This window comes from Dendrobates tinctorius, unplaced genomic scaffold (assembly GCF_039654945.1).
Source record: "Dendrobates tinctorius isolate UK_male_01 unplaced genomic scaffold, ASM3965494v1 ptg000063l, whole genome shotgun sequence".
Classification (NCBI taxonomy): Eukaryota; Metazoa; Chordata; class Amphibia; order Anura; family Dendrobatidae; genus Dendrobates; species Dendrobates tinctorius.
The window spans coordinates 3,875,769-3,898,815 of NW_027361731.1; the positions used below are offsets into that span (position 1 = coordinate 3,875,769).

At 47.2% G+C, this 23,047-nt stretch overlaps 1 protein-coding gene across 3 annotated transcripts in view; it reads right to left on the reverse strand.

Annotated features, from left to right (window-relative positions):
• Window positions 1-724: 724 nt before the first annotated feature.
• Window positions 725-23,047, reverse strand: part of LOC141094155 (uncharacterized) — a 75,712-nt gene continuing 53,389 nt past the window's right edge. The window contains exons 2-7 of one of the 3 annotated variants that reach the window (XM_073579910.1): window positions 22,083-22,232; window positions 21,774-21,953; window positions 21,568-21,691; window positions 21,391-21,488; window positions 21,102-21,192; window positions 725-2,675 (exon numbers count right to left, since the gene is read on the reverse strand). In XM_073579910.1, coding sequence (XP_073436011.1) covers window positions 1,315-2,675; window positions 21,102-21,192; window positions 21,391-21,488; window positions 21,568-21,691; window positions 21,774-21,953; window positions 22,083-22,232 — 2,004 coding nt within the window. In that variant the 3' untranslated portion in view covers window positions 725-1,314. Of the gene's footprint in view, window positions 2,676-21,101; window positions 21,193-21,390; window positions 21,489-21,567; window positions 21,692-21,773; window positions 21,954-22,082; window positions 22,272-23,047 lie in introns of all 3 variants that reach the window. The other 2 variants (XM_073579909.1, XM_073579908.1) reach the window with 2 other exon arrangements.

Genomic DNA, 23,047 nt, shown 5'->3' on the forward strand with positions numbered 1-23,047 from the left:
GTATTTGTCCATGATACCAGCCGGTACATGGTAGTGTGGGAGGAGCGTACACCGCTATACGGTGTGTGAAAAAATGAACGCTCGGTAAATGAGCAGAACAAAATAATAAAAGTAGGAGTGCTTTGAAAGAAGCAGTTTGAACAGCAGTGTACACACAGCAATGCAGCTATCAGGTAGCCTTAAAAGGCAGCCTAATCACCACCAGGGCTGCTGCACACAACTAAAATCCACCATTTTCACTGCACACTAACTGTACAGTGAAAAGCGCTAGCAGCAGAAGCTATTTTTTTTTTCTTCTTCCCTGCCTAACGCTCTCCCTATTCAGCATCAGCATCAGCACCTCTCCCTGTTCTAAGATCGGCAGAAGTAAGATGGCGGTCGGCGGTCACGGCCTTTTATAGCCCCTGTGATGTCACACAAAGCCAGCCAATCACTACAATGCCCTTCTCTAAGATGGTGGTGGCCGCTGCACATGTCATCGCGTTGACCACAGTGTGTGTCCTCCATCATTGGCTGAAAAAAGGCGCTGGAAGCATCATTTGAAACGCGACTTTGGCACTCTGGTAGGCGACCTCATGGCCGACCTCATTCTATGGTCAGGTTTCGTTTCATGAAAATCGACTTTGGTGAAAGTCGGTGATTTTTGAATTTGACCGACCCTTTTCGCTCAACTCTATCTAGGACAATTTGTCTGAACTACTAATTGACACCTGTTACAATACCAAACTAGGGCAGTCACTATAGGAGGAAAAACACAATATTTATACTGGCTTTTCACATACTTTCTATTCCTGACTGACCACCACTGGATTGGCTTATATACTTACGATGTATATAGTTTGAAGTCTGGGATCTGCATATATGTGGTTAGCTTTCTGACTGTTTCGGATAACATGATACATGATTTTAGTTTTTTTTCTGTTGTCTAGTCTCGCTTGAATATAGGTCAATATTAAATAGTCTCCTGATGAGTCATCTTTGGTGAGGATGATGAAACCCGTAGAAATGAGAAGCTTGGAGAGTGAGTGTGAATATGTCACCTCACCCTATATACTGAGATGTGGTGTATATGTTTTTTCTATTAGTCACCTTCTGACTAACTTTCAGGGGGTGAATTATGGGTATAGTTTACAGTATAGTTTATAGTTTACATTTGGAATTAATAAAGTTTAGTTTTATCCTTTTGTCAGCAAACATGAGGAATGACCAGAGACAACCCATTTAAGAAGATCCAATTTTGGTTAAAACTATTCCAACATTGTGACTTCTCTGATGTTTATTAACAGTTGATTTCCAAATTAAATATTTCCTACATTAAGAAAATGAAAAAAGCTTCTCCTCTGTGTGAGTTTTCTGGTGACTAACAAGCCACTCTTTCCGGTTAAAACATTTCCCACATTCTGAACAGGACAAAGGCTTCTCCCCTGTATGAGTTTTCTGGTGACAAACAAGATGTGATTTCTGGCAGAAACATTTCCCACATTCTGAACAGGAAAAAGGCTTCTCCCCTGTGTGAGTTTTCTGGTGACTAACAAGATGTGATTTCTGGTTGAAACATTTCCCACATTCTGAACAGGAAAAAGGCTTCTCCCCTGTGTGACTGCTCTGATGTCTAACAAGAACCGATTTACTGTTAAAACATTTCCCACATTCTGAACAGGAAAAAGGCTTATCCCCTATATGAGTTTTCTGGTGACTAACAAGATGTGATTTCTGGATGAAACATTTCCCACATTCTGAACAGGAAAAAGGCTTCTCCCCTGTGTGATTTCTCTGGTGAATAACAAGATGTGATTTCTGGATGAAACATTTCCCACATTCTGAACATGAAAAAGGCTTCTCTCCTGTGTGAGCTCTCCGGTGCTTAACACAATCTGATTGATTGCTAAAACATTTCTCACATTCTGAACATGAAAAATGCTTCTCCCCTGTGTGAGTTCTCTGGTGAAAAACAAGCGCTGATTTACTGTGAAAATATTTCCCACATTCTGAACAGGAAAAAGGCTTCTCCCCTGTGTGAGCTCTCTGGTGAATAACAAGATGTGCTCTCTGGTTAAAACATTTCTCACATTCTGAACATGAAAAAGGTTTCGTCCCTGTGTGAGCTCTCTGGTGCTTAACACAATCTGATTGATTGCTAAAATATTTCCCACATTCTGAACATGAAAAAGGCTTCTCTCCTGTGTGAGTTCTCTGGTGAATAACAAGATGTGCTTTCAGGTTAAAACATTTCTCACATTCTGAACATGAAAAAGGCTTCTCCCCTGTGTGAGTTCTCTGGTGAGTAACAAGATGTATTTTCTGGTTAAAACATTTTCCACATTCTGAACAGGAAAAAGGCTTCTCTCCTGTGTGAGTTATTTGGTGTGCAACAAGATTCGATTTCCGGTTAAAACATTTTCCACATTCTGAACAAGAAAATATCTTCTTTGCTTTAGGCGCAGCTTGTTTTTTAATGCCTATTTTGTGACTTTGATTTTCCTTAATAGTCGGTAATGAGTCAGAAGATGGGACTTGTTCCATAGGATCAGATGACAGATCTTTGCTGTGAATGGATAATGCTATATCTGGATTAACAGCAATCATGCCCGTTGTATCTTGTAGGATCTCAAGATCATCAGATTTAAAAATTGAAGATGTCAGCTGTCCTTCTGATCTCCTGGTACAGTTATCTGCTAAGATAAAAAACAATTATTTTTTAATAAAATATCCTCGAGTTTTATAATTTTGAATATTTCTACTTAAACTGTTCATAAAAATGGGGAGCTATGTAAAAAACTTTATATACCAAGACAATGACAGTTCACAGTCTAATAGAAAACCTTGCTGGATGAACCAGTAGTGTGTGGTGATCCCGATCCACTCCCCTGTCACATTTACTTTCCTTGCTTTGGAAACACTAAATGTATTTTGGTCCTGACAATAAAGCCTATTTGAGTCTGAGTTCAACTGTTTGTTCATTCTGCCTCCCAAATATCAAATAAAAAGAAACCAATCAATGTTATGTAGGCAAAAATAATACCAATTCTCATCTCACAAAAAATAAGTCCCCACTCAGGTCCATCATCTGTCAATGGAAAAAATAGAGGTTCCCACACTATTAGTGGCTGAAAGGCTGTTAAAAAGCAACAAGGTTTCAATAAACCAATCCTGGAAAATCCGCTCTCTCTTCTGAGCCTTGCAGTGTGCTCACACAACATTTAGGATCCCTGTATTTAGCAATATTATAGTGAGAAGAACCCACTTATTTATGGTGTGTGTCTTCTGGAGCACAATCTGGGCACTATGTGTTGGGTAATAAAATGGCAAATTTGTAATTTTCACTCTCCAACATCCACTGGGTGTTAATTTCCGGAAAGTGACTGTGGAGTCAAAATATTCAGTCCTCATATAGATTATAACACTCAGTGAATTAATTTATAAAATGGAATCACTTTATGGGGATTTCGACTATTCTGGTTTCTGTCATTTAGTTATATTAGGGCTTCTGCATATGGTGTGTCCAATCTCATCTGGGATCTGTTCCTGGGGTCCAGCTGGAGTAATCTGCTCCCTACTTCAGCCAAATGGAAAGTACCACACCCTACTAAACCTCAAAGCATATGGCTGGAATCTGCCAGATACAGCGCTGTTCTCCTCTGGTTCAGTCCTCTGTGCTCAGCTCGCGGCTTGTGTATTTGTCTCCTGTTGTGACCGTGGCCCGTTTACTGACTACTCTTGTGTCTTCTGATTCTGTATTCTGTCCTTCTCACATAAGTGACGCAGGACAATCCCACCACAATCAAACAGAATGAACAGGTAAAAAAAGACATAGAATAAAAAAGTATGTTATATCCTCAACAACAATGTATGAACAAGGGGAGAACTCCAACAGTAAACCGGAGATGCACTCATTAATGGTGGACCATTGGAGCTACTATGAGTCCTAACCAGAAGATTAGAGAAAATAATATTGCTCCCCATTTCAGGAGAGATTGTGCTGTAATCTGAATTTCTTAGGATCAAAAACAATATAATTTATGACGTGGAGTGAATCCATGAAACCAGGCCTCGAGCCATGCCAACACATCTACTGCAGGGGTGAATAAATGTATATTACAGCCATCAGCCACGCACAGCTTAGGCCTCTTTCACACATCAGGTTTTCGCCGTCAGGAGCGATCCGGCGCTTTTGACAAAAACCGGATCCGGCGAAATGCAATGCCGGATCCGGTTTCCCCCCCATTGACTTGCATTAGAGCCGGATCGAGACGGATGGCCATGCGTTTCATCCAGTTTTCGACGGATCCGGCAATGTGTCGCGATCCGGCGTCTGGAAAAAACGGCTACTGTAACGTTTTTTGTCTCCAGCGAAAAAGCTGGACACGCCGGATCCGGCGTGTCCGGCTTTTTCACACAATGAAAGCCTATGAGCGCCGCAATGCGCCTGATCCGGCGACAGCCGGATCCGGTGGCCGGATCCGGTTTTTTTGGTCTGAGCATGCTCAGTATCTCTGCCCACAAGACACATATATAAAAGCAAGACAGTGGGACCCTCAGCCACACCCAACATGCCACCCAAGACAAGAACCAGGTGCAGGAGAAGGCAGGAGACATCTGCAGCAGCACCATCAGCACCACCACCACCCCAATTGGAGCAGCATGCTGAACAACGGGAGGGGAGTCCAGCAGCAGATGAGAGATGGTAATTATCAAATCCCCCATTCCTCCAAACTAGGGCCATGGAATATCAAGATATTCATTGGCCCTTTGTTTCTCTTTATTCAACAGCCGCCCAAGAGATGCAGCAGCAGCAGCTGCAGCAATGGCAGCAGCAGTAACACCACCCACAGCCATGGAGTCTGGCCAGCAGGAAGACAGCACATCTTCTTCTGGAAGCCCTCCCTCGCATCGTCAGCATTTGACGGTAAGTTTTTATTTCCAAAATCCATCATCTCTGTAATATATGTCTATTCATTGCCTTTTATTTCAAAACCGGAATCAAAAGATGAAGAGGAGCTCCCAGAAGAAGAAGGAAGGGGTGGACAGACACCTGGAGTGGGCTCACAATTGGTAAGATTTTTGCATCAAACGCAGAAACACAACATCACACTACACACAACACATAGAAAACAATGTTCTGCAGACCACACACAGCAAACAAATGCCTACATCCAAAGACATAACATTTTTTGTTTTCTTCTCTAGTCTTCCCAATCTGGTGCTCGGCCAAGAGGTCCTCGCAGTGCCTCCCAGGGTCGTCGGCGACAGCAACGCGGCGGTCACCAGAGTGTAAGTATAAATATTTTTGCTTTGTTTTTTTGCACTTTTTATTTCATTTCTTTTGTGGAGGCTAATTATGTTATTTTTGTCTTTTTCTTTAACAGCCTTCACAGCGTGCTCCCGACTCTGACGGTGAGGATGGAGGTATTGATATGGACCACCACATCGATCTCGTCAGAGAAAGGGAGCCGCTATGGAATATGGCTGACCGCCGCCATGCTGACCTTATCGTTACCCGATGACTCTGGGAGGAAATCTGTTCGCTCCTTGTGGACCGCTGGGAGGACCTCGATGCTCGGGCCCAGATTAAAGAGCGTAAGTATATACAGTACCGGTTGCTTGATTTAAACCAGTGTTTCCCGAACTCCAGTCCTCGTGGTCCCCACGGATCATGTGTTCAGGATTTCTATTTACTTTGGAAATCCTGAAAACATGACCCCTGGGGACCATGAGGACTGGAGTTTGGGAAACACTGATGTTGTATACTAACCACTTTGTCCTTTCTCGTTTCAGGGGAGAGAATTGTGAAGCGGTGGCGGTCTGTGAGGGATCGTTTCAAGAACGAGTTCAATAAAGAGATGCGGGCCCCGAGTGGATCTGGAGGACGCAGGAGCAAGTACAAGTACGCACGAGCCCTGTCGTTCCTCCGGGATACAATGGTCACCAGAAGGTAAATATTACACACCACATGTGACAAAAAAATGTTTAGATGTAACTTTTTTTTTTCAGCCAGGGCCATACCATGTCACTATTTTAATTGTTTTTTTTTTCTCTTTATTCCACAGCACGGTGAGCAGCACTCGGGAGCCTGCACGATTGGACCCTTCTGAGGCGATCCCTGAGGAGACCGGCACCGAGGGACACTTCGACCGCCCCGGTACATCTGCACCTTCCCAGCCTTCCCACACATTCGACCCATCTGTCCCATCTACCAGCACAGGAGCATCGTGGCCGCCTACATTACATGAAGCTGCTGGTGAGGAGATCGCTTTCCCTTTACCCCACCCTTCTGCCCCTGCCACCTCTAGTACACCTGCGGGTACTGGGCGGAAGCGGGAGAGGGGTCAGGAAAAGACTTATGCGCCAGAGTTCTTGCATCTGAATGCATCTTTCCAGAACTGTCTAAAAGTCTTGTCAGAGCAAATCTCCGCAGGCTTTCAGCAGATCAACTCCAGCATTCTGGAGGTGAAGACACTTCTGCAAACCATGCATTCAGAAGCAAGATCTTCGCCAAACCACACCTTTTTCAGGTCTGTTGTGGAGCGCATGGAAACGCTCTCTCCTACCCAGCAGATGCATGTAATGCATTCATGCCACAGTGCTCTCCAGCACGTTACCTCCCAACCTCCTCCTCCCACCACAGTAGTTCCTCCACCTGCACCCCCTCCAGCCACTTTCCATCCTCCCCCTCCTATTACATACCATCCACCTCCCCAGCACCAGCCACCTCCCCAGCACCAGCAACCTCCCCAGTACCAGCAAACTCCCCAGTACCAGCAAACTCCCCAGTACCAGCAACCTCCCCAGTACCAGACATCTCCCCACTTCCAGCAACCTGCCCCGTACCAAACTCCTTCCCCATACAACTTGCCATCAACATCATCTGCTCCTACAGTCCCTGCCCAACCCTCCACTCCACCGCCCACCACCTCTTCTGCCTCCCACATGTCCACCCATTCTGTAGCTTTTTCCATACCTTCACCTCTAACTGTTCCTTCCCCACCATGATCCCAGTCCTCTCTCCACACTCCCAGTGTCGAAGTGTCCCGCAGCCCCTCCAGCAGTATTTCCACCCCTCACTACACCGAGTTGTAATGTTTTTTTTTAATAAAAATGCCCATTTGTTTGTTTTCAAACATTTATTCAAAAAGTTTTTTTAACTTTAAAAACATTTTACAAAAAAAAAAATTTTAAATAAAAGTTAAATTACTTTTACAATTGTTGTTTGTCATTTCTTTCTGCGGCGAAATATGTTTACAAAAAAAGGTTAAATAATTTCAAAGGTCAAAAGGTATTCAAAACCTGGTATATAACTGTGGGTAAATTTGACCTTTTTGCCACAGTTGTGTTCCTGGTTGTGTTTGAAGCAAAGTATTTCACCTAAAAAGTTGTGTTTATTGTTGGTGATTTCCTAACAATGTACACAACTTTTGTTAAAAGGTGAAATACTTTGCATAAAACACAACCAGGTACACACCTGTGGCCTAAAGGTAAAAATAGTAAGACCATGACAAGATAGCCAACTTTGGTTGGCAAAGGTATATACTGTTGGTACACAAGTTTGGTTAAGGGCACAAATCTTTCACACTCTGTCATCCTGCCAGTGTACTCTGCCTTGAGGTGACATAAAGTATAGTGCAAAATTGTCCCTCATTACTGAAACCGTCACAGAACTTCTAGTGGTAATGTCATGGTAATCTTGCAAGGTGGTTTCTTCAGAGGTGTCCTCAATGGAAATGGGTTCCTTGCAGATAACAAAATTGTGGAGTACCACGCAAGCTTTGATCACCTCGTCCACAGTTTCTGTCTTGAGGTTGATCGCAGTCAATAGGACCCGCCATTTGGCTATCAGAATACCAAAGGTACATTCAACCATTCTTTTTGCTCTTGTGAGGCGGTAATTAAAAATGCGTTTTGTTCTTGACAATCCTCTGCTAGAGTACGGTTTCAAAAGGTGTTCTCACAGCTGGAAGGCTTCATCCCCTACACAGACAAATGGCATAGGTGGACCAGATGTTTGCGGCAGCGGTCTAGGGGGTGGGAACTGGAAGGTGTTTCCATACAGTTTACGCCCCATGGCAGACAGTTTGAAAACTTGAGAGTCATTGGAGCGGCCATAGGCCCCAATATCAACAGCAATAAATTTGTATTCCGCGTCAGCGATGGCCATGAGGACAATGGAAAAATATTTCTTGTAATTGAAATATTCCGATCCCGATCCGGCTGGCTTTACAATGCGGATGTTTCCCGTCCACAGCGCCCAAGCAGTTGGGAAACTGACATATCTGTTGAAACTTTTCTGAAATTTCAATCCACCTCTCTGTTGTGGGCTCTGGTAAAAACTCTTCAGCTAAGGAGTCCCACAGTGCACGGCATGTGTACTTCACTATTCCAGATATGGTGGAAATCCCGAGTCTGTACTGGAAATGCAGTGACGAAAGGGATTCTCCAGTTGCAAGAAATCTGTGGGGAATTAAAAAACAATCAATTAGTTTAAAATCACAGCATTACATACCAAAACTCAGCTATAACACTTGGAGATACAAACTACCACCAACAAGATTGCAGTGAAAGTGTGCTCTGATGCGATCACATCCAATAAATGTGGCTTACCTTAAAGTCACCATCAGACGCTCTGCGGGTGAAACGGAGAAGCGGCAATAGGTATCCGCTTTTCTTATGAGGTGTGCAATGCGCTCCACCAAGTAATCAAAATTCTCCATTTTCATCCTAACATATCCAAAAAATTTCTCCGGGTTTCGTCTAAGGCCTCTTTCACACATCAGTTTTTTGCCTTCAGGCGCGATCCGGCTTTTTTTTGTAAAACCGGATCCGGCAAAATGCAATGCCGGATCCAGTTTTTCCCCATTGACTTGCATTAGCGCCGGATCGTGCCGGATGGCATTGCGTTTCATCCGTTTTTTGCCGGATCCGGCAACTTGTCTCATTCCGGCGTCTGGAAAAAACGGCTGCTGTAACGTTTTTTGTCTCCGGCGAAAAAGCCGGAAGCGCCGGATCCGGCGCTTCCAGCTTTTTGCTACAATGAAAGTCTATGGGCGCCGGAATGCGCCGGATCCAGAAAAAGACGGATCCAGCCACCGGATCCGGTTTTTTTAAGTCTGCGCATGCTCAGATCCAATTGGCCAGCCCCCAGGAACAGATATAACCTGCTAGATGGATCCAGCAAAAAAACGGATCCGTTTCTACAGTTCTCCAAAATTTATGCCGGATCCGTTTTTTCTAAAAATAGCCGGATCCTGCCTGATGGCAAAAAACTGATGTGTGAAAGTAGCCTAAGGTCCATGCAGAGTGTAGAATAGACCCCACGCGTCATTCTCTTGGCTGTGATGGGGTGGATCCACAAACGTCGTCTACGATGCCTGATGCGCTGCTGTCTCGCTCTCTCCTTCTCCAGAACAATCACCCTCAAACGATTCGCCTCAGCTGTAAAATCCGCCAAATTCTTCAAAATATTTCCAATCACAACATCCATCTTCGCCAGTAACTTGCTCTTCTCTCCAACCTGCACTTTCTCCTCTCCAACCTGTCAAAGAAGGGCTGTAGGAACATGCTATATATAGTTTTTCAGTAGCCAATCCCGTTTGGAAGGCCACAAGGGGCGATTTTAAAAACCGGATCCGGCGTAATCCATCGAAAAACGGAACAAAAACCGGATGAACCGGATGAGACGGATCCGGTTTTGTCTGTGAAGAACAAGATGGATCCGGCAGAAAAACGGATCCGTCACATCCGGTTTTACGAAATATTTGCCGGATCCGGCGCTCCGGCACGACGCCGGATCGCGCCTGACGCCGAAAACCTGATGTGTGAAAGTAGCCTTAGAGATATATCATGGCACAGGTGTAATGTTTATTATGTAGTTTATCACAATCCTTCTTGAAATTAATTTTAATACAAACTGAAAAGTCAGCAGTCCCGGATTGATAATCTGCCCAGGCGGTCAGATGCTTGCTCTGAGCTTCAAAATGGGCCGCCGGCCCTTTAAATCTTCTGCACAGGTCCTGGTGTGCGCACACTCTCTCAGTGAACACGCTGACCAGGGCCATGGCGACTCGCGTCAGCCCGTGAATGCGGCCCTCGTATGTGAGGAGAAGCAGTAGAGTGCGCACTAGGGCCTGTGCAGAAGTTTGAAAAGCCCGCCACCGCTGCCCTCTCCTGAAGCTTTCCCAGGGGCTTTGTTCCTTCCTGTCCCACAGTGGATTCCAAGTGCAGCTGCTGCGGTGGTGGTGGTGCTGCTGGCGGCGGCTCCTCCACCCAGCCAGCCCTCCCTGATCCCGGAGAACGGGGGTGCAGCCGAGCAGGCACTGAAAGCTGGATGCATCAAGAGGATGGTGCGGCTGGCAGCGGAGCTCCTGCTGCTGCTGGGACTTGTGCTGCTCACACTGCACATCACTGTGCTGCGAGGGAGTCCTGCCAGCACGGCCAATGTCAGCAGCCAGCACCAGGTGAGTCTTCTCCCAACTACCGCACTCCCAGAAAGTTTAGGATAACTTTACTAGATGCAGGGACAGAGATAGGTGACGGATGATGCCACCTGTGGTTCCAACCCTGGGTGCAGTGTGATTTGGGAGGGGAGGTAAAGAGGGACTGCACATGAAGTGGGGTTTAAAAGGAACTGCAAAACATGACATGGAGGTAAAGGAGACTGCACATGATGATATGGGGGTTAAAGGGTGAATGCACATGATGATGTGGGGGGTTAAAGGGGGACTGCTCATGATGATGAGGGGAGGAGGTTATAGGGGGACTGCACATGAAGTGGGAGTTAAAAGAAACTGTAAAGGATGACATGGGGTAAAAGGGACTGCACATGATGATGTGGGGGAGTAAAGGGGACTGTGTGGGAGGAACGGCCGAGCCTCTGCTGGCCGCGGACTCCCCGTCGCAGCCGTTAGCTGCGCAGGTGGTCTGTGATTCGCCACCCTACATCGCTGCTGCTTGCCCCAGTCCGGGGACTGCGGCCCACCCGTCCAAGGACTCCACTGGGGCCTGTGGGGCTTCAGTGTCATCAGCGCGCCGGAGCGCGCAAAGACTTCACTAACGCCTCAGCAACTGGGCCCAGCGACTACTACGCCGAGAGACCACCATCCTGAACGGCGAGGGACGTCTGGACGCCGGCTAAGTTGACTATATATTTACGGACGCGTAGTCGGCCATACCGCGGCCCTATAGTGACCGGCTATTGCCGGAAGTAGTCGTGTTCTACCCGTTTGTGTTTGCTTGTTTTAGAGCCCCTGCAAGGGCAACCCGTGTTACCCCTTTTGGTGATCAAGCCGTAACTGAGGAAAGTTCCCTTTAGTCTTATAAACGTTAATATAGAAAGCACCAAATTGTCTGCAATTACCACAACTCCACATGATGATGTGGGGAGGGGGGTTAAAGGGGGACCGCACATGATGATGTGGGGAGGGGGTTAAAGGGGGACTGCACATGAAGTCGGGGATTAAAAGGAACTGCAAAGGATGACATGGAGTAAAGGGGACTGCACAGGATGAAGTGGGGGGAGGGGGACTGCACATGATGAACTGAGAGAGTGTTAAGAGGGACAGCAATTGAATTGAAGGTGGGGGGTGGGGATAGCAAATGGTGATCTAGGGAGAGAGCAAATAATGAATTTTGAGGGTGGGGGAGTAAATGTTTATTGAATGTGGGGGTAGAGCTGTTGATAATGAATAGAGGGTCGGAGTGAAAAGATATGACAATGAATTGGGGGGGAAGGGGCACGTAAATATAATGAGTCGGGGGAGCGGGAGGTACATAGTGGAGGCGTTGAGTATGCAGTGACTGGTAATGAATTTGCGGAGAGAGTACAGGTGCTAATTAATTTATATATTTATTAGGTGGGGAAAGTGGCTATGTATAGCTAGAAGGGGCTCAGTGTGTATTATAATTTATATAGGGAATGGTGTTGCATAATAACCAATTATATATTAATGGTGTGTGCATATCTGTATTCAGATGTGTAGCATAGAAGAAAGGAAAAAAGAGGGGAATGTGCTCTGGAAGTCGTGTTGGAGACTGTGCGTGCTACTGAAGAGCAATGAATACTCACTGCTCTCTGCGCAAACAGTCCTGGCATGCAGAGAGCACTGAGTATTCTAGCATCTGCCCTTCGGCTTGAAAGCAGCGCATAACGTCCCTGCCAAGCGCTGCTTACAAGTTTAAAGCAGCTGCTGGCATCAGAACAAGATGCTGCAAGGGAGCGCTGGGAAGGTAAGTGTATTGTTTTTTTTTTTTTATCTTTTCTGATGGGGCCATGCATACCAGGATAAGGAAAGGATGGGATCAATCATATCAGGATAAGAATGGGGCCATACATACAAGGACTGGGATGGGGCCATGCATACCATTATATAGATGAGGGTGATCATTCCTACCAGGATAGGGATAAGGAGCCATGCATACTAAGACGAGATGGGGCCCTGCATACCAGGATAGGGATGGAGCCATGCATACTAGGACGAGATGGGGACCCTGCATATCAGTATAGGTATGAGGGTGATTGTTCCTGCCAGTATAGGGATGAGGAGGCCATGCATACCATGATGGGGATAAGGAGACATGCATACCATGATGGGGATGAGGAGACATGCATACCATGATGGGGATGAGGGCCATGCATGCCAGGATAGGGATGAGGGAGCCATGCATACCAGGATAGGGATGAGGGGCCATGTGTTTCAGGATGGAGATGAGGGGACCATATTTACCAGGATAGGGGATATTAAGTACAGAATTTACCACATTTTTTCTTCAGTCTTTTTCTCCCCCTAATTTCCTCCTCTAAAACCTAGGTCCATCTAATAGTCCGAAAAATACAGTGTATATATTGGAAAACCCATTTAAATGGATTATGCAAAGTAATCCCCTATCCCGAGACCTATGTAGTCGCTGGGGTACAACCACTGGGACCTCCATGATCCTGAGAACCGGCGATCTAAAGAAGAGGTCGATCATGTGCACTGAGGTGGCATTCACACATGGCGCTTCAAAGGGAGAGAAGGTAGATTCATCCAAAAAGATATCAGGGTTCTAGGAAGCCAACAGCATCATTACCCTCCGATTTCTGATGCAGACCCATCATAATACTTTTCTTCAAGTGTTTTTCTAATTTATCAGAACACTCTATGTACGCTGTCATTTGGCTTTGTAGTTTACAGACCTGGGCAGGTAACGGTAGGGGGTAGATGGATCTGTGGCGCCTCCAGGAGTATGGTCGCCACAGTGGCTTTGCCTTCCTCCAGGGGAGGGTAATGCCAGGCGTGGAGGCAATGATGGGTCTCTCTCGCAGTCAATCCATACATGCAACACAGTTCCACTCTAGGCCAGCAGGGGGAACTCTGAACCAGGATTAAGGGGAGGAGTGCTCTCTGAGGGCCAGGAGGAAGGGGGTCAGTTAGTCTGCGGAGGGTGAAGTGTGCAGACGTGTAGAGAGTTGCTGGAGGTTGAGCTAGGAAAGGAGAGCTCCCTCACAGTGAGAGCGCAAGAACTGGAGCCTGGTCTCCACGGCTGTACGGATACTAACGGTCCTACAGCAGATACCAGAGGAGTAGGAGGCTGTAAATGCCCTACTCCCATCTAAGACTTGAGGCACAACAGCAGCTTGGATAGAGAGCCAGGACTCCGGAGAAGGGAGTCCCCGAGAGAGGCTACAGCTGTCTGCCGTGCAAGTAAGGTTCTTGGGAACATCTGACAGGAGGAACTTCAGAGTAACTTAGTACTGGAGTACTTCATTCAAACAAGCGCTAGGAAGGAGACTGCACAGCCCGTCTGCTGAGAGAGAATCCCTGAGTTGCTTCCAGGCTAGCCTGCTCCGTTACCATCTGTAATCAGGACCCTGGACTGCAGTTATCAATTAAAGGTACAGAAATTGCATCCTGCTGTGTCTTGTCTGCTTCCTACCCTTACGGCACTGCTACATCACCGTGCCATCCACCTCTACACTGCTCTGGGACTATAGCTTCACCTGTGGGGAGCTTTTACACCCTTGCTTCACCCTACCATCAGTCCCAGCGGATCTGTCTGCAGCGTCGGCTTAACACCTCCCTTGCTGAACACCACAGGTGGCGTCACGAACTATTCCATTCCTTTAACTACATTCCCCCATTGCTTGGCTGCCCAGGGCCACGGACCGGGTCACCGCTGCTGTGACACATTCCCCTGACACCGGCCCCGTACTGAGTACCCCAGAACCCTGGGAGGGCGACCTAATTCGGCGTCATGAACAGGATTAAGGAGCCCGGTATCCCCGGGTCCTGTGTGCCATAGACTGTGTTTGTGCAAAAGACTGTGTGAAATTGGCGCCAGTTGCCGCCATTACCGCGCTGCTTGGCGCGCGCGGGAAGAAAGAGACGGGCCTTTGTGGGCAGAGCCTGCCACAGAGCGCGAAGAAGTGAAGTGCCGCGTGGGAAGAGAGGACAACGCACTAGAAGAGGAGGAGCTGAGGCCTACAGTCCGGAGCGTCGGGCCTGTGAAGCGGCCGCCGGTGAGCTCACATAACCCCCGGCCCTGGCTAATGTTAACTAGGGGGGGAGAAGATGTCCGCGCCAAATGGTGATGCAGCGGCAGGCGCCGGTGCCAACCCCACAGCACTGCCAGGAGGAGCGCCTGCCACAGCGGTCTCCATAATACCGCTGTCTATGCCCTAAATACCGGGAGCGGCCTGGCTACCGCAGTACTCGGGTGAGCCGCATACCCTGAGTGAATTTAAAGAGAGACTGTGCAATTTGTTTAAAGTATACCCTCTGTCTGAAGGCCAGAAAGTGAATATCCTGATTGGACAGCTAACGGGTGCAGCACAGAGAGAGGTGAAAGCCTGGCAGGACACTGATAGAGAGACTGTTGCAAAGATCCTGGCCAAGCTGAGGAGCACCTTTGACACCCGCACTGCAACTGAAATCAAGATGAGGTTCTTTGGCTGTAAACAGAAGACGCAGGACAGTACCAGGGACTATGCTCTCAACCTGCAGGAGGCACTGCGAGCAGTTAAGCAAGTTGATCCTGACAGTGTAAAGGAGGAAGATAAACTGTTAAAGGAGCAGTTCATTGAAGGACTCCTATCCAGTACCCACAGAGGACAGTTGCGTGTTATAACCCTGCAAAACCCTGATCTGAACTTTGCTGATTTTAAGGACAGGGCTATTCGGGTACTGCAGGAGTCCACTGACAGCTGTCCAGCGCCCCCTAGGCGCCCAGCGATCACCTACCATCAGGAAGCAACATCTTTTCCTTCCATCCCTGTGGAGGCTGATGCACAGACTCTGGATAAAGATCCAACTGAGGAGCTGCGTCTTCAGGTCCAGGAGTTGACCAAAGGAATGGCTGCACTTACTAAAACCGTGCAGTCCCTACAAGTGTCCTCCAAAGAAAAGATCCAGCTTGCTTCCAGTCCAGAGGATGTCCCGTGGCTCCGGAGGAGAACCCCGCCACTTCGAGGAAGGAACAACGATCGCTATGACCAGGACGGACGTCCCATCTGTCGTCGCTGCTACAAGGCCAGTCATCTTGCCAGATATTGTCCTTTAAACGAGCAACCCCTGGGGCAGAGGGCCAACCCCCAGGAGTAGGATCCCCAGGTCCAAAGAACTGGAGAGCCAAGTATGTGGGAGGGAGACCAATCCTTCCTGTGGTGATTGACGGTATCCCCATGAACGCTTTGCTGGACAATGGCTCCCAGGTGACCACGATGCCGTACATTCTGTACAAGAGATATTGGGCTGATTCAGAACTTGCCCATGGCCCAACTGATGAACTGACAGTAGTTGCTAGTAATGGTCAGTCTTTACCGCAGATAGGATGTAAAGAAATTACTGTCAAAGTGGGGCGGGTAGAGCTAAAGTCTCAAGGTTTAATAGTTGTTGATATTGACCGACGTGAATGTAATCCCATGATGACTATTGGTACAAATGTAATTGAAAACTGTCTGTCCGAGGTTATTGTCTTGTTGCAACAGGTGGCTGAGACTGCTGGTTCCGGAGAACAATGAGTCCTACAGAAGGAGATCCGAGCGATGATGCAAAGGCAACAGGTAGAACTCTCTGGTGGAGAGATTGGCAGCGTCAGAGTGAGTGATGCTTTTCCCATTGCAATACCCCACCAGATGTGAAATGTTGGTTTGGTGTCGGGCAGCTATAGGTCTTAGAAGGAGAGATTACCAGGCATTGGTAGAACCCGTATACTCCGAGAGCAGGCCCACTGTCCTGACAGCCAGAGGGGTGGTTAATATACGAAAGGGGAGAGTACCTGTACGCCTTTTGAATTTTGGGGAAGAGGAAGCCACAATACCTCGGTACGCCACAGTTGCTAAGCTACTCACTGTCAATAACAACTCTTTGCAGGCAGCAGAACCCTTGGTCTCATCCGATCAAGTGGAGGACAATGGCTCTGTGAAGCAACCAGATGAGTGGTGTCAGCAACTGCAGGTGGGAACTGACTCTACACCTTCCTACCAGAAAAATGGGGTTTACAGAGTGACACAAGAGTATGAGCGGGTATTCAGCAAACACCCACTAGATTTTGGGCAGGCAAAAGGGGTTCAACATCATATCCCCACTGGAGACCATCCACCCATAAAGGAGAGGTACTGAACTATACCCCCAACACAATACCAGTGTGCTAAGAGTATGTTGAGAGAGATGAAGGAGGCAGAGGTCATCAGGGACAGTTGTAGCCCCTGGGCAGCTCCAATAGTGTTTGTAAAGATAAAGGATGGTACCATGAGAATGTGTGTTGATTACAGGAAAATTAACAGCATTACACATAAAGATGCCTACCCATTACCTAGAATTGAGGAATCATTGGCTGCACTTAAAACTGCTAATTACTTTTCCACCTTGGATTTCACTAGTGGGTATTGGCAGGTTCCCGTGGCAGAGGCAGACATGGAGAAAACAGCATTTACCATTCGAATGGGTCTCTGTGAGTTCAATTATATGCCATTTGGGCTCTGCACTGCTCCAGGAACATTTCAACGGCTGATGGAGTGCTGCCTGGGACACATGAACTTTGAGACGGTCGTGTTGTATCTGGATGATGTCATTGTCTTCTCCAAAACCTATGAAGATCATCTGGAACACCTGGCTGAAGTGTTTGAAGCTTTGTCCAATTTTGGCCTGAAGGTGAAGCCCTCTAAGTGCCACCTCCTGAAGCCCAGGGTGCAGTACCTCGGTCATGTGGTCAGTGCAGAAGGTGTGGCACCAGATCCTGATAAGGTCACGGTCATTCAGAACTGGCCGAAGCCCAGCAACCTTCATGAAGTACGCCAATTCCTTGGACTGGTAGGCTACTACCGAAGATTCATCAAGGGCTTTACCGAAATAGCCACCCCTATGTAAAATCTCCTGGTGGGGCAGTCCAAGAAGACCAAACAGAAAAATTCCACCTTTGAATGGACTGAAGAGTTGGAAAGGTCCTTCACCAGATTGAAGATGGCTCTCACAGGAGACAAAGTTCTGGCCTACCCAGATTATGACAAACCCTTTGTGCTGTACACAGATGCCAGCAACGTGGGACTAGGAGCAGTACTGTCGCAGGTACAAAATGGGAAAGAAAGAGTGATCTCCTATGCCAGCAGGAAGCTGCGCCCCACTGAAAGGAACCCTGATAATTACAGTTCTTTCAAGGTGGAGTTCCTTGCCATAGTCTGGGCTGTCACCGAAAGGTTTAAGCATTACCTAGCCTCCGCCAAGTTCACTATCTTCACGGACAACAACCCGTTGACGCATTTGGACACTGCAAAACTAGGTGCACTGGAACAGCGATGGATGGCTCGGCTATCGAACTATGAGTTTACCATTAAGTACCCGGCAGGGCACAAGAATGCCAATGCTGATGCGCTGTCCAGAATGCCTAACCTACCAGATGCAGGAGAAGACCCTGAGGCTCTTGAAGAGATAGAGCTACCTCCCTTCCACCAGCCACTTGCGGCCCAACGTGCTCAAGGAGTGAGGAACCGACGGTCTGGCTTGAAGGAGGTCACCCTGAACCCATTGCCCCATCATAATTGGGCAGAGACGCAAGAAAGTGACCCTGCAGTCCGCCTGGTAAAGGAGCTGCTGACACGAGCTGACTCACGTCCAGAGTCAGATGCTCCTGAAGAAACTCAGCAGTTGTGGAAGGAGAGAGGCCGGTTGTTCATTTATGAAGGGAAGCTGTGTCGAAGGAGTATCAATGCCCGCACTCATGAGCTGGTCTGGCAGGTGATAGTCCCAAAGAGAGAGGCATCAATGGTCCTGGAAGCATACCACAATGGAGCTGGACACTTCGGATGGAAGAAGTTGGAAGTATTGCTCCGAGAGAGGTTCTATTGGGCTGGTATGAGGAAAGCCATTGAGAGGTGTTGCCGGGAGTGTGGACAATGTAACTTGCGCAGAAAGGATCGGGACAGCCAGAGAGCTCCCTTGAGTTGGTAGCCCTGGGCCATGTGAAGCTGGTTCCAAGCCGGTCAGGCTACATCTATGCACTTACCATTGTGGACCACTACTCAAGATTCCTGGTAGTTGTGCCTGTCAAAGATCAGACAGCCAGGACAGCAGCCAGAGCATTCCAACAGCACTTCTGTAGGCCACATGGATATCCTGAAAGAGTGCTGACAGATCAAGGTCCAGCTTTAGAGGCAGAAGTGTTCCAAGAATTATGTAACCTGTATGGTTGTAAGAAGATCCGGACAACACCGTATCACCCACAGACCAATGGCATGTGCGAGAAGATGAACCAGGTAGTGATGGATCTCCTGAAGACTTTGCCCTTGGAGGAGAGGAATCTGTGGCCAGAGAAGTTGCCCGATCTGGTGGACCTCTACAACCATATCCCAGTGAACTCTACCAACTGTACCCCAGCCTATTTAATGAGAGCAAGACCTGGTAAGCTGCCTATTGACTTAGACATGGGAGTCCTGACACCTGAAGTGGCATCCCCAGATGCTGATTGGGACACAGAGAGGCAGGAGCAGTACAGGAGAGTTCAAGAATGTGTGGAGAAGAGTTTGGCCCAGACAAGGCAAAAGCAGGAGAAGCTTTACAATCAAAATGCACCTGCTGTCCCTTTATCGCCGGGAGAGCAAGTCTTGAAAAGAAAGAGAAGATTGCACAAATTGGATGATCAATGAGAAGCTGAACCTTATACCATTCTGCCCTCAAATTTTGATAATACTAAGGTATGCCTTGTTAGTAAAGATGCAGGAGAGACCTCAGCAGCGGTATCGAGAGATCATTTGAAGTTGTGTCCTGATCAGTTGAAGGAAAGGAAAGAAGAACCAGATAACATCCAACCCATGGTGGAAGAAGAGAAGGTCAGCACAGTGCTTGGAGAATTCCCTGCGAATTGGACTAGAGTGAACGATGCTATAGTGGTGCCAGTGTTGCTGTTTCCCCAATTGGTAGCACAGGAAGATGTGACTCAAGAGAATCAGGAAAATCGGGTAGCAGATGCCACACCAGCAGTGGAGCCAGAGAACCCTCGCCCTGCCAGTGGTGAACCTGTTGTACCTTTGGTGAGTCTAAGAAGTCACAGTCAGTCTAGTATCCCTGTGTTGCATAGAACCCCCAGTAGTGTATCCAGTGCATTACCTACTACACCAGTCTTACGCAGGTCTACCCGCACCACACAAGGTATACCACCCCTTAGATATCGCATATAAATAACTTAAAGTAATGTTCACCTGTACCTGTAAATATGTAACTGTTCTAAAGTTTTGTGCCTACAGGTAACCTGTAAGAGTTTCCTTTGGAATTTGTTTTATGGACACTGAACCACAGGACTTGTGTGTGGTCAAAAACTTTCACCATTTGCCCAGGAATAGACGATGGACATTGATGCTTGGACTTGCCATCATAGGACCATTTTTGAAGCACTTGGTTTTTGTACATTTTTCATTTTTAAATCTTGTACAATTCTTATTGTGTAACTGTATATATGTTCAACTGTTTTCATATATTCCTGTTTTGCTCAGCCCAGGAGTGCTGACTTGCACTAGGGGGGAATGTGGTGCCCCCAGGAGTATGGTCGCCACAGTGGCTTTGCCTTCCTCCAGGGGCTTGGAGGCTTGGAGGCAATGATGGGTCTCTCTCACAGTCAATCCATACATGCAACACAGTTCCACTCTAGGCCAGCAGGGGGAACTCTGAACCAGGATTAAGGGGAGGAGTGCTCTCTGAGGGCCAGGAGGAAGGGGGTCAGTTAGTCTGCGGAGGGTGAAGTGTGCAGACGTGTAGAGAGCTGCTGGAGGTTGAGCTAGGGAAGGAGAGCTCCCTCGCAGCGAGAGCGCAAGAACAGGAGCCTGGTCTCCACGGCTGTACGGATACTAACGGTCCTACAGCAGATACCAGAGGAGTAGGAGGCTGCAAATGCCCTACTCCCATCTAAGACTTTTGGCACAACAGCAGCTTGGATAGAGAGCCAGGACTCCAGAGAAGGGAGTCCCCGAGAGAGGCTACAGCTGTCTGCCGTGCAAGTAAGGTTCTTGGGAACATCTGACAGCAGGAACTTCAGAGTAACTTAGTACTGGAGTACTTCATTCAAACAAGCGCTAGGAAGGAGACTGCACAGCCCGTCTGCTGAGAGAGAATCCCTGAGTTGCTTCCAGGCTAGCCTGCTCCGTTACCATCTGTAATCAGGACCCTGGACTGCAGTTATCAAGTAAAGGTACAGAAATTGCACCCCGCTGTGTCTTGTCTGCTTCCTACCCTTACGGCACTGCTACATCACCGTGCCATCCACCTCTACACTGCTCTGGGACTATAGCTTCACCTGTGGGGAGCTTTTACACCCTTGCTTCACCCTACCATCAGTCCCAGCGGATCTGTCTGCAGCGTCGACTTAACACCTCCCTTGCCGAACACCACAGGTGGCGTCACGAACTATTCCATTCCATTAACTACATTCCCCCATTGCTTGGGCGCCCAGGGCCATGGACCGGGTCACCGCTGCTGTGACACATTCCCCTGACACCGGCCCGGTACCGAGTACCCCACAGCCCTGGGAGGGCGACCCAGATCCTCCAGGGGATTGGTAATTCGGCTGCACTACACCACCGATAAAGCAGCCACAGCCGGAGACTGAGAAGAATCTGTGACTTCTCTGCATTAGTGGTTACCACTCACCTGGGTAGTCATATGTAGAAATTTCCTCTTTACACCGCTCATCACCCCTCACATATATCTCTGTAGTATTAATATGGGTCAGACCTTCACCCTGAAACAAATATTATAAAAGTCACGTACAGATGGAGAAGTCGCATCTATGATCAGCTCTAATCCTGCCATCTCCACCGTTCTCATTACACAAGTATAAAACATATAATACTGGTGAATAAAACAAGACTGAGCACAAGATCTTCACAGCCGTCTACACATCATAGGGGAGATCTCATGACACCTTCTCTCCATCTACCTGATGATCCTGAGGAACATAGGGATCATCTTGTTTACAGTTCTGTGGAAGTAGAGGATGGGGACATCTCTGTGGTGTTGTCCTTTTACTGGATAAATCTGGAGGAAACACATACAGGGACTGAATTCATTCTTTTCATATAGATATAGGCCGTGTGTATTTAGTCCTGTCTCTTACCTGGTGATGTGAGGGGCTGGGAAACCTCCATTATGACAGTCCTGTATAGATCTCTGTGTCCTTCTAAATACTCCCACTCCTCCATGGAGAAATAGACAGCGACATCCTGACACCTTATAGGAACCTGACACATACAATTATATCGTCATCCCTCCATCCCTTCATAGTGTTACTGTATAATGTCCCAGCATTCCCAGCAGTGTCACCTCTCCAGTTAGCAGCTCAGTCATCTTGTAGGTGAGTTCTAGGATCTTCTGGTCATTGATGTTCTCATGTATCAGGGAGTGAGGTGGAGGCCCCGTGATTGGGCCCAGGGTTCTTCTGCATCCCTCAGACACAGGGTCTTGACAGCTCTCACTAGAGGTCTTCTTCACTACTGTGTAATCCTGGTTATGGAGAGACGCATTAATAAATCTCACTACAGACAATTTCAGAGTCCTCACATCTCCAGATCTGTCCATCTGTTATTCCCATAGATAAGAATGATGTAATGTGACGTCATCAGGATCTCTCACCTCTCCAGTAATCCGGAAGAGGATCTCTAGGGTGAGGTGTAATATCCTCTCTGCCATCTTGTCTCTGTCCATATCTATCTTTGATGGGTAAATCAGGAAAATTCTCTTTTGTAGAAGATCTTCACTGAGAGGATCCAATATTGTAGAGATCTGAATGAGAAGATGAGCCGATGTAACATCATAAGAATCCTGTGGAATAATACAATTACTGGAGATAATAAGGGAAACATAAGAGGAAATTATTTTACACTATTTTATTTTCTTCTTTACATCTAGTAATAAAACCTATATATATAGGCCACAGACATCAAGCAGTTTCCTCCTCGGAGTCGGCAGCTGAATACGTTCCTCATAGACTCATCTTCCATAACTCTAATTCTCGTCTCATTTACCGACACTGGAATCTGCATTAGCAATACTGCAGGAGATATTCATTACACGTGACAGGAGAAATAACTACTTCATGATGAGGACGACATCTTCATCTTCTACTACTATGGCCCTAGAAACATATTTGGCCAGAGTCCGTCACTGACTCCATCCCCACCGGCCGTCTATATGAAGGTTTCCCGTCTTCCCCGGACTGCAATCTTCAGTCATGTTAGATCTCAGCTCTGATTCACACACAGAAGTTTGAGGCTTTTATAAAAGCTTTTATGTAAGAACATCAAGACAGAAGTTCTTTGCTGCCAATGTCTCCATGTAATCTTCCATATATTACATGAAAAATACACAAAAAAAGTGTGAAAATATTCCTAAAATAATTATAGTGAAGTGTTGAGGCACCAAATAGAAAGTTTTTACCCAGTATATGAACACATTGAACCAATGTTACAACCTCCACTGTATTAAATCTTCAGGGTGACTATTTATAATCAAGACAATGGAATGAAGAAAATCAGCACTCACCCCTTTTGGAAGATACTTCAGTCCTTTTTAATTTATTTGATTCAGGACAATGACAA